At 33.8% G+C, this 12,823-nt stretch overlaps 1 protein-coding gene across 1 annotated transcript in view; it reads right to left on the bottom strand.

Annotated features, from left to right (window-relative positions):
* AP3S1 (adaptor related protein complex 3 subunit sigma 1) overlaps positions 1–12,823 on the bottom strand; it is a 70,450-nt gene that overhangs the window by 19,934 nt on the left and 37,693 nt on the right. Inside the window, 1 exon segment of the mRNA XM_024120724.3 lies at positions 453–524. Within this exon segment, the coding sequence (XP_023976492.1) occupies positions 453–524 (72 nt within the window).

Below are 12,823 nucleotides of genomic sequence, written 5' to 3'. Positions count from 1 at the left end.
GTACCACAAAAAAAACAAAAACAAAACAAAACAAAACAAAAAACTAAATTGCTCCAGAATGAAGCCCAAAATCCATGTCACTAAATGTACTTTAAGGCCTCATGATCAATATCAAATCCTCCCCTCACAAAAAAGCATGTATTTTATATCTCTGCCTGTAGAGTCATCCTCTCCTTTTGTTTGTAAAATATCTACTAATCCCTTAAAAAATCCAGTTTAAATATAATTTCCTCCATTCCCATTGTCCTCCTCTAGATGTGAATTCCTCTAGGCCAGGGTCTGAACCTTCTTCACTAAGCACAGTGCCTGGCTCACAGTAAATATACTTATGAATTGAATAAAGGAATAAAAACAGTATTATTCACTAAATCTATTTTTACTTTGACAAATACAAATTAACATTTTTTTCTAAGATAAAAAGCTTAGACAATTTGATAATGTAGAAACTGTACCTTGTCTACATGGAAAATTAAATCCAGTTCACAGACGTTTTCAAAACACTTGTCTAATGTTTCCACAAATACCTAAAGAAAAGAAAAAAGGTTAAAAGCTTTTGAGAACTGAATAAGTTCATTCAAATCTATTACCTATAAGGCAGACAATTCTTAATTGTGAATTGAAACTTCTAACTCTATTATCACATTTCTCTTTTTTAAATTAAAAACTGTATTAAGTGCAAAAGGAATAATTATAGCCTGTACATCTAAACTATTTTTCAATACATTAATAAATGAAATACAATAAACAAAATAAACTTCACTGAAAATTACTAAGACCTAAAAATTGTTAGCACCATTACTTACAAAAATACTGAAAAATACTCAAATCAGGCTCCCTATCTTCATATGAGGAAAAAAGAAAGCTTGTCATAAGTATCTATCAAGCTAGACGGGCACAGTCCAAGTCTCAACCATATCGAATATAGCCAATAATTTTTAATTAGCAAATCAGTATAAAAGATCACTAAAAATTAAACTTATGGAAAGAGCACAGACTTTGGAATCAGACTTACCTGGACTCAAACTCTGGTTCAAATATCTTGTACGACCTTCTGTGGGAAAGGGTTAACTCAGTAAGCCTGGGTTGTTCAACCCCTATACGTTACCCATCACTGAAAATTACTAAGACCTAAAAATTGTTAGCACCATTACTTACAAAAATACTGAAAAATACTCAAATCAGGCTCCCTATCTTCATATGAGGAAAAAAGAAAGCTTGTCATAAGTATCTATCAAGCTAGATGGGCACAGTCTAAGTCTCAACCATATCTAATATAGCCAATAATTTTTAATTAGCAAATCAGTATAAAAGATCACTAAAAATTAAACTTATGGAAAGAGCACAGACTTTGGAATCAGACTTACCTGGACTCAAACTCTGGTTCAAATATCTTGTACGACCTTCTGTGGGAAAGGGTTAACTCAGTAAGCCTGGGTTGTTCAATCCCTATACGTTACCCAAAATGGCCTGTTTTCAGACTTGCCTTTGGCTAGTTCCTGGGAACTGAGCTCTTCTGAGCCCTTGGAAAGTTCTGTCTGATAAGAGTGTTTCTGCATGCTTGAGGCCCTGGGCCACACTGTACCAGTGTGAGCAGGCAGTTTATGCTAATGGTGTGATTTACAATGAACATATTTTTTCTCTGAGGTTCTGGAGCTTAAGTAACCAAGGTCAGTCATGGAGGTGTCGCATGCCTATGTGACTGACCCCCAATAAAAATCCTGGAAACCCAGGCTAGGGTGAGTTGCCTAGTTTGGAACACTTTGCACATGTCATCACATATCACTTCTGGGGGAATTAAGCACATCTTGTGTGACTCCAGTAGAAAGGCACAACACCTGGAAGCTTGCACCTGGTTTCCTCCATACTTCCCTTCATGTGCCTTTGATGGTTTTACTCTGTATACTTTCACTGTAATAAACCCTAACCATAAACATAGCAATTTCTGAGTCCTGTGATTCCTAGCAAATCACTGAGATGGTCTTGGGGACCTCTGATACAAACTTTCAAAAATTAATCTCTTAAATTCCACTTTGCATAGTTATCACTATTCTATCACTATTTCTGTATCCACTACGGTTCTCAGTGGTAATTTTCACAGATGGAATGACCATAAGTTTATCATTTGAGCTGGGGGGTATTAAGAGTAAAAGAGAGCATCTATTAATTATTATATTATAATAACAGTATGCAATGTTATTGTACTATAATAATAACCTAGAACAACAGATGCAAACCAGGACTGTTCCAAGCAAACTGAAATGTATGGTCACTGTATTCATAGGTGATCCTACCAGACACAGTAAAATCTAAACAACAGGCTTTTTGCTATAACTACTCCAATCTGAGGCCAATTTACACAGATCCACAATCCAAGGCTCCTTCCTGGCATCAATGTAGATGAATAAGACAGGTGAAACAATATATTGAACTATATGACCATGATCAACATTGTCTTAGACCAAGGGTTGGCAAACTTTCTCTGCAAAGGGCTACAGAGTAAAGATTTTAATTTTAGGCTTTGTGGGCCATACAGTGTAGCACAAAAGCAGCCACAGACAATACATAAACAAATGAGCATGGCTCTATTCCAATAAAACTTTATTTACAAAAACAGGTAGCAGGCTGAATTTGACCTGCAGGATGTAATTTGTTGATCCTTGACTTAGACCAGGAGAAGTAAAAGATCAGTAGTAACCAAGAATATACAGTTTTACACATAGTTTCATTTATGAGAAGGCAAGTTACTAAGAAGACCAAGTGTGGGGCATACAAAGGTCATCCTCAAGTGAGTGCCTAGTTTGTTTCAATTGTGTGGTTAAGTAGAAAATATATATTGTTGAGTACCTATCCAAACTCCCAACTTCATCTATTTCTCCTCAAGGTCTTGGTGACATGGTCCGTGAAATGACTTTATTCATTCTGTTTCTAATTCTGACTCACTTTTCATCTTCTTATAACACATTCTTGTTATGAGGATAGAATGGGATAATGCTGCTTGAACAAAGAACAAGCATTTGACAAATACTGACTTCTTGAGGAGTCAAAAAGAGAAAATTTTCCCATTGAGAAAGATGAATCTATTTTTGAAACAGTATCTCTAACATGGAAGTGGTCTGAATACATTTATAAACTCATATTTAAATAAGTTACAGGAAATAAAACCATTTAAGTTCTGTCCTTCAGTAAATTTTTACTGAAGTATAACATATGTACAGAAAAGTACACAACACTGTTCGTAGGAATGTAAATTGACGCAGCCACTGTGTAAAACAGTATGGAGGTTCCTCAAAAAACTAAAAACAGAACTACCATATCCAGCAATTCCACTCCTGGGTATATAGCTGAAGAAAACAAAAACAAAAACAAAAACTTGAAAAGATGTATGTACTGCAATGTTCACAGCAGCATTATTTACAACTGCCAATATATGGAAGCAACCTCAGTGTCCATCAACAGATTAATGGATAAAGGCGTGGTACACACACACACACACACACACACACACACACACACACACACACACACAGGAATACTACTCAACAATGAAAAAGAATGAAATTTTGCCAGTTCCAACAACATGGAGGGTATTATGCATAGAGAAATAAGTCAGAGAGAAAGACAAATACTGTCTGTTATCACCTTCATGTGGAATCTAAAAAATAAAATGAATGAATATAACAAAACAGAAGCAGACTCACAGATATAGATAACAAACTAGTGGTTACCAGTGGGAAGAGGGAAGGGGGAGGGGAAACATAGGAGTAGGGGATTAAGAGGTACAAACAACTACGTATAAAATTAATAAGCTACAAAGATATATTATACAGCACAGGGAATATAGCCAATATTTTAAAATAGCCAATATTTTATAATAACTTTAAATGGAGTATAGTCTATAAAAATTGTGAATCACTATGTTGTACACCTGAAACCAATGTAATATTGTAAGCCAACTATACCTCAATAATAAAAAAAAGTACACAAATCATACAATGTACAACCTGATGAATTTTCACAAAGTAAGTATACCTGTGTAACCAGCACTTAATATTCAGGTGTTAGACTATTACCAGCACTGTAGAAGCCCACTCATATTCCATTAGGCAAATATCAACATTAAGGGTAACTACCCTGCTTTCTAACATTAAAGATATATTTTGCCTATTTCTGAACCACTATTGACCCTTGAACAATCTGGGCTTGAACTGTGTGGGTCCAGTGCTGCGCACATGCTTAGAAACAAGTTTTTTTCAATAAATGTAGTATCATACTACCCATGGTTGGCTGAATCCAGGGATGCGGAACCCACAGATACAGAAGGCCAACTGTAAGGGACTTGAGCATCCACGGATTCTGGTCATAGCAGGTCCTGTAACCAATTCCCGGCAGATACCAACTACCATACCAAGGGACAACCGTGTATTTAAATGTAATCATACAGTATGGAACCATATGAGTGGCTTCTTCTATTCATTGATTTGTTTGTAAGACTCATTTATTTTGTTACATAATATTAATAAAACAGTTCATTCATTCTTGTTGTTATACAGTGTGCTATTGCAGAAATATACCACAATGTATTTATCTATTCCACGGTTGACAGAAATTTGTGTCCGGCATGGGCCATTACAATTAGTACTGATACTAATTCTTATATAAGTCTTTTAGTGAACATACATACACATATCTACTGAATGTATACCTAGAGTAGAATCACTGGGCCATGGAGCAGATAGGTTTTCAAAGTGATTTTCAATAGACTTTCAAAGCAATTATAAAAATTTACAATCCAGGGACTTCCTTGGCAGTCCAGTGGTTAAGACTCCATGCTTCCAATGCAGGGGGTGCGGGTTTGATCCCTCTCAGGGAACTAAGGTCCTGCAAGCCGTGTGGTGCAGTCATTAAAAAAAAAAAAAATTTACAATCCAAATCATAGTATATGGGAGTTCCCATAGTGCCACATCCTTGTCAGCCCTGTATGTTGTCAATCTTTTAATTTTAGTCATTCTTATGGGTGTGTGGTGGTCTGTCATTGTGATATTCATTCGTATTTCCCTGAAGCCTAAACAGACAGACCACCATTTCATATTTACCATTTTGATAGCCTTTTTCATGATGTCTATTCAAGCCTTCTGCTCATTTTTCTGTTCAAGACTTCTGCTCATTACCTGTCTTTTTCTTATTGATGTATAGAAATTCTTTACATAGTCTAGATACAGTCCTGTCATACACACATATTACAGATATCTTTTCCTACTCTGACCTGCCTTTTCATTCTCCTAATAATGTTCTCGGAAGAAGAGAAGTTTTATATTTCAATATAGTCCAACTTACCAGCTTTTTTTCCTTTATGGTTAATCTTTTTCTTGGTCCAATTTAAGAAATTTTTGCCTACAACAAGGTCAGGAAGATATTCTCCCAGAAGAAAACAAAAGCTTCATGGTTTTATTTTTCATGTTTGGACCAAATCTATCTGGAATTAATTTTCGTATGTGGTGTGAGGTGGTCTTTCTTAATTTAAAATCATTATTAAACTTACTATTCAGAATAAAGTTTCCAGTATGGCTTTATTTTTTTATGTTTACTTTTTCCAGATCCACTGGTTTGATTACCCATATACTGTAGCCATTCTTTCTTAACCATCAGAAGATGACTATCATGGTGAAAATGCTGTCTGAATAGTTTCCCTTCACTTATGTATTACTCATAAAAGGGTCAGTGGAACCCACTGAACATAGACTGTATCTGACAAAGAGAGAAAAAAATTTCTTGGTAGCATTGAATGTGCCACTGGTGAACTATAGTGTGCAAAAAATATGAGCTGTCTATAGAGGCAGTATAGCAAAGTAGTGAGGAAACCAGAAAGACCTGTCTTCAAATTCCTCCTTAGCTACTACCTAGCTATGTGAGCCTAAGCGTCACTTAACTCCTCCAAATATCAGAACTATAAAATAGTTATACAACTATCTACCTTTCTGGATTATCTTAAAGATTTAGTTAAACAATTTAGATAAAGTGCTGAACACTGCCCAAAACAAATCTACTAAACAAAAGCCAGTACTATTTATCTGTCTGTTCAAAACATATGATTACAAAATTAAAACAGAAAGAGAAAATTCTAATTCTGCTAATAAACACTGATATAAAAGCAAGGTAACTACATACTGTGGTGTCCAAGTTTTTGGGATTTGCTTACTAACTTAGAAAGAAAAAAGGTTGTCAATATTTAAAACAGAACTATACCAAGTATGAAAAATGTAAATACTTTTTTAAAAAGTGCCCTGCAGCAAAATATCATTACAACTACATGTTCTTAACTTAGGGAAAGAATTCTTAAGATTTAAGGCATTCAGATGCTAAGTTTGGTTGAAAACTCACTTCAAAAAACTCTCCATTAATTTTCTTTTGAGTTAGCAAGAATTACTTAACGTCATTAGAATCTAGAGCCCCAAGGTAGATATACACTGCTGATTCGTTACATGAACAAGGTTAATACAAAACTAATAATCTACAAACTGAAGTTAAGAAATTAAGAAAAACAAATTAATGGGCCTTGGGGGTTCTAGCCAGGACAACCAAAAAATAATAAAATTGCTGTTGCATTATATTTCACAAAGAGAAAGATAAAAAGACTAAAAAACTAGGAGTAACATGGTACATGGCACCCTCTTATGTTTCATTTTTAAATGATAAAAGTTTAAAGTCAATTTCAATATAACTGTTATCTACTAAGTAGCTACTCTTTAATCTCTGGCCTTGGGAATTCAAAGACTGGTGGAAGAAAAATTATTTTTAATTTATTAAGAATAATATTTTAAGTTTTCCTTCATTTTAATAATTACATAGTTTTCCAAAAATAAATATAAAAGATAGAGATATTCAGAAAAATGCCACATCCACATATAAACAGTCTCCCTTCCCTGTGCCCTTCTATCAACAAAACTTCCTTGTGTTTCCTTTATCTTTAATTCCAAGTCTATATGCCTGGATCACAAAGGGTAACAGGAATCTATTCCAAAGCAGCTTAGTACTTAAGAGTACTTAGTATTCTACTAAAATTCCAGCTTAGCCTCTGACTATGAAATCTAGGGCAAGTTATTTAATTCTAAGCCTCATTTGGGCATAATAATAATGCCTATGCCATAGAGTTGTTTTAGTGATTAAATAATAAATATAAATGGCTTAGAACAGTATCGCACAAAAAAAAGTACTCAATATATTTTAGCTAGTATTATAATACTATACACAGATGCAAAAATAAAAATGTACACTAGATAAAATAAATGCCACAAAAATATCCTTAAGCAGTATCACTTATTTGGCAGACTCTCCTTTAGAGTTTCTAGGGAAAAAAAAAAATTTTTTTCTGGGTTTGGGGAATTCTGTTAAATTTCAGGAGGAATTGCTCTTACTGTTTCTGATCTATAATATTAAATAAAATACGTAAATGTTAAACTGACATGTTATAAGACAGGAAAAGTCTTAAGCCCAAGAATAGAAGGCACAAATTTAGGAATATGCCAAGAGATCTAAAAACATTTTTTTCAGTCAGCAGCAAGATGTTCTAGAGAGATACTGGCTTAGCTCAAGTAAGGAATCAAAAAATACCACTAAAAATGTACCAAGAAAGCTAGGGAACACAGACTGAACTTAAAATCAGATTAATTAACTTTGAAGAACAACTATGAATACCGCACTGTTGCATATAATATCCAGAATCTTTAATGTATGGTGTTTAAGGTGTGTTAAGTAGCACTCGGGCTAGCCTATGACTGGATTCTGAACTGGATTTCCACTAAACCTTACCTAGACAATAATGTGCCAATGATGACGGATATTTTTCTAACAGTAAAAATAGAGACATTTATTGTGCATTTACTATGTACCAGTTAATTCAGACATATTAAACTCTTGACTTCAATATGAAAAAATTAAGAGTTGATGAAAGGACTATCTGTCTCCTATATTGATGTCATAGTGATTCTTTAAGAGAGCTTAAAGAACTCAATGATTCATATTGTGTGATTTATTTCTTTCTATTTTTTTAAAATAAAATTTTTTTTAAAATTTAAAAGCTAACAATAATAGCACTTATTGAGTATATACTATTATGGCACTGCTATTGTTCCAAGTGCTTTAAATAGATTATTTTATTAATCCTTCACAGTAATCCCATAAGGCAGGTACTTTTTATCATCCATCTGCAGAAGAGTAATTTAAAGTACAAAGTTAACTAACTACTAGCACAGTTAGGTAGGAGAGTCCTCACTAAAATCCAGAAAGTCTCATGGCAGAACCCACACTCTTATTCACTGGACATACTCCCTCCAACAACAACAAAAATCATCTTTTATTTTTAATGTAGTAAGAAGTGATTATCTAGAAAATTTAGAAAATATATAAAAGTGTAAAGCAAAAATTTTAACTGTCCATACTTTTATCACCCAAATTAACAACAGTATTGTGCAAAGCAAAGACTTCTTGTACTACAGGAAATTTAATTACATTGTAGTCTCTCCATTAAAGTGACTTAATATGATTTGTATGTTGAATTTAGACATCTAAGGAAGAAGTAGGGTTTTGAATTTGTAAGGCTAATATATCAAATATTAATTTAGAAAATGAAAGTAGCCTCTGAATTATTTCTTTTGGTGCACAGAAGCTACTCCAAGAACATTTAAAAAACTCATATTGACATCAATTGTTAGAACTCCATTTAAACTGCCAAGCAAAAGTTGATTTTTTTAATGGTATTTGGCCTTGAAAGATATTCTCTTGTGTATAATTGAATATGGTACAATTGGCATCTTGAACAGACTTAAAACAAAATAAAATGAATAAAAATCTTAGCTTTTCCTTACAGAATATCAACGAATAAGTATAGAAATCATGATGGAAAAATCATTATTTGGCAAACACCACAATTCTTTCAGGCAGGAATCATCAACAGATGCTAAAACTAATGACCAAATTATGATTAGAAAAAGGATATTTATACACTCAAAATTATTCCCCATAGGATACTTCTAAGCACAAAGGGAAAATGGAAGTTTAAGTAGGTAAACCTGGCAGGCACCTCATTAACCAAGGAATCAGAAAAAATATCACAAGTAATGGGGTAAAATGATATCATGTATCTCCTGAATATGATGCACTGAGAAGGACATAACATCACTTGTGATATTCAAAAATACATAATCCAAATTTAATCATTAAGAAACATCAAATCCAAACTGAGGAATACTCTACAAAATAACTGGCTAGTACTCTTCAAAGGATCAAGGTAAGAAAGACATGAATGGAAGACAGATGAAGAACTATAACCGAGTAAAGGAGACTTAGGAGACAAGAAAACGAACACTATATGTAACCTGAATTGAACTCTAAACAAGAAAAATTACATTAATGGGACAACTGGCAAATTTTAAATAAGATCTGCAGATTAGATAATAGTATTCTATCAATGTAAATTTCCTGATTTTAATTATTTACTTGAGGTTATGGAAGATGTTAAATTTGAGGAATCTGGATGAAGATACGGTATGCAAAAATTCTTTGCATTATATTTGCCACTTTTCTAAGTCTGAAATTTCAACATGAAAAGATTTTTTTTTTAATTTTTAAAGAAAAAAATTTTTGAAAAACCAAGCTCAAAAGGAACTCTTCTCCTCTATATACAATCCCTTCCTGAAACCTACTATTCTACACTGAGAAATAAGGAATTCACCGTAAACCGAAGAAAAATACCAACATAACCTGAGTTTTTCACTCTCTCAAACCTACTTTGAAGGGGAAAAAAATAAATTTTAAGTTACTTTTAGCTCCAAAATTCTGACTTTAAGTGTTTGAGTTCCAAAATACTTTCTTCACCACTATAAAGTAATAACAATGTGTCTGCTATCTTCTAAGCCCTGTGCTGACTGCTTTATATACATTAGCTCCAATTCTTAGAACAATGCTGGCAAGGTAGGTATGAATATCAACATTTACAGACAAGAAAATTGGGAATGAATAACACTAAGTAATTTGGCTCAAAGATCTAGAACTGTTAGATGACACAGCCAATATTTAAACCCATACCATCTAACTCCAAACACAATAATGCCTCCCAAGAGGACTGCTGAGAGGTCAACAAAACATGTAAATTAGAATGGTAAGTATTATCAAATTGTTACCCGGGTTTATCATTAAGAAGAAGCAATGTAAATAACTGAAAAGTGAATTATTACATTTCCAATGACTGTAAATCAGACTTCAACAATGAAAATAAGATAGGAAAAGGATTTTAAGAATGCTGAATCGGGCTTCCCTGGTGGCGCAGTGGTTAAGAATCTGCCTGCCAATGCAGGGGACATGGGTTCGAGCCCTGGTCTGGGAAGATCCCACATGCCGCGGAGCAACTAAGCCCGTGCGCCACAACTACTGAGCCTGCGCTCTAGAGCCCGGGAGCCACAACTACTGAAGCCTGCGTGCCTAGAGCTCGTGCTCCGCAACAAGAGAAGCCACCGCAATGAGAAGACCACGCACCGCAACGAAGAGTAGCTCCTGCTAGCCGCAACTAGAGAAAGCCCACACGCAGCAATGAAGACCCAATACAGCCAAAAATAAATAAATAAAATAAATAAATTTTAAAAAAAAAGAATGCTGAATCGCTCTAACAGTATCCGATTCAAATTGTTTATAGAACTATTTTTTGGTTTCCCACATATGTAAGAAACAAATCTTATTAAAAACAGAAGTTTTTAATACTCTAGTAACACAGTATGGTGTAGTAAACACCATAGTATTTTCCTAAAATGATCCTGGGCATTCACTCTGGATTGCCTGGAAAATAAACAAATTGGGCCAGGGCTCTCTCTTTCTCCAGCAGGAGGAATTGCACCAGAACTCATCTCTCCGTGGGACCAGGGGTTTATCCCACTCAATCCTCCAATAGGTGACCTGCAACTTCCCACAGTCCTCAACAGCTGGTCAGTGAGTTTTCCCAGGCAACTCTTAAAGACACGTGGCACCTAAACGTGTATAGCTCAAAACTTAAGTAATGTATATGCCACCCCACTGACAAGGATGCTTTCAATGAGCCTACCCTTGTAATAAAAGAGAACAATGATGTGGAGTGGGAGGGGTGAGGCCTCTATTGGCAAATTATTCTGTTTAGTAGTATCTACATCAGCGCAGCTTCCTATGAGATAAGTGGGAAGATCAGGGGATCTTCCTTAAGTATTCTTGGCTTACAAGTTTCCTCAATTAAGCCTATTCTTATCACATAATTCTATCACAATGCAGAATTCCTTCAAAGCCATCAAAGAACATATAGGATAAAAAGATTCACAAATTCTTGTAAAAATGAAAAAGAAAAATAAAAGGACTTCTTTACCCAATTCAGTTTGTGTACTAATGAAATTATATGCCTTCCTTATAAAATACACGCTTTAACGATAATGTTAGCTAAAAACCACTGACTACTTCAGGTCAGTCATTTAGCGACAGGCTTCACATACACCATCTTTTTTTAATGCTTTCACATGTTCTATGAGTTGGTATTATTATTATTATTATTATTATTACCTCCACTTTGCAGATGAACAAAATCAGGGTCAAAAGGTTAAATAACTTGCCCAAAGTTATACAGCCAGTACAGAGAAGGGCCTGAATGGTTTTAACCACTACTACTTTGCTTTAATTCACTGATATTTCTAACAACTCATGAGGTCTATAGGCAGCATACTGAAACAGGCATACTTTACAGGTGAAAAATGCAAGGTCTATTAACATTAAATGACTTGCTCAATATCATACTAAATTAACACTAATAGCAATAAGTAAAATAACTTCACAAAACTCAGTCTAATGCTCAGTACTGTAGTACTGACAAATGCTATATACATAACAGCTCTAATTTATACACATATTCTAACACCATGGTCAAAACATATCTTTCTAAACCTAAAGATAAGTTTAGTTGTTAGTCCTCAATTTTTTCCTAACTATAACTGAACAAGGCTGATGCTGATATAATTGTTACATGTGATACAGAAAACTGTTACAAAATTTGGAATTATCTAGCGAACTTTTATGCCTCCATATCAGTGTGGCAATTAAATTAATTGAGGACAATATGACTGCTTATAAATAACTCAAACAACCAACATTAATATTTAATTAACTTCTATTCTCACTCTGTAAATATTTTAACACTTCCAATGACAACGTGCTATAACAGAAAGGACTTCAAAAAAGGCTAGCTATCAACTCTGAAACTAGCTTATATTGTAATCAATATCACATTAAAATAGTACACACCAGAAACCAAAAAAGATCACCTTTTTTTCCCAACTAACAAAGAATTAAAAGAAAACAAAACAGAAGCTGATTATTCAACTTGGTGACATACTAGTATAATTCCCACATGGAATTTACTAAGAATTCCTTCTCTCAGATTTTATATAAGGTAAAAAGTCAAAACTGGGACAATACATACATACCTTAGAAACACAAAACCTTTGCATAAAAATATAAGCTTCTAATGATCATTTGAATTATATCATTTTTAATGTTCAAAAAATCAAAATTCAAAAATTCAAAAAATTAAAAAAAAATTTTTTTGTAAAGTTTTAATTCTGGATGATAGGAATATAGGTATTTATTGTTTTATCCTTTGTGTTTTTCTGTATTTTAAACAGTTCTAGAAATGTAAGTAAAAGTAAAACACAAACATTCAAAAAAAACCAGATGAAACACATGGAGGCTAAACAATACACTACTTAATAACGAAGTGATTACTGAAGAAATCAAAGAGGAAATCGAAAAATACTTAGAAACA

The sequence above is a fragment of the Physeter macrocephalus genome, chromosome 8 (assembly GCF_002837175.3).
Source record: "Physeter macrocephalus isolate SW-GA chromosome 8, ASM283717v5, whole genome shotgun sequence".
Taxonomy (NCBI): domain Eukaryota; kingdom Metazoa; phylum Chordata; class Mammalia; order Artiodactyla; family Physeteridae; genus Physeter; species Physeter macrocephalus.
Note: the sequence above shows the minus strand (reverse complement) of the source record. Positions and strands in the feature narration are given on the sequence as shown.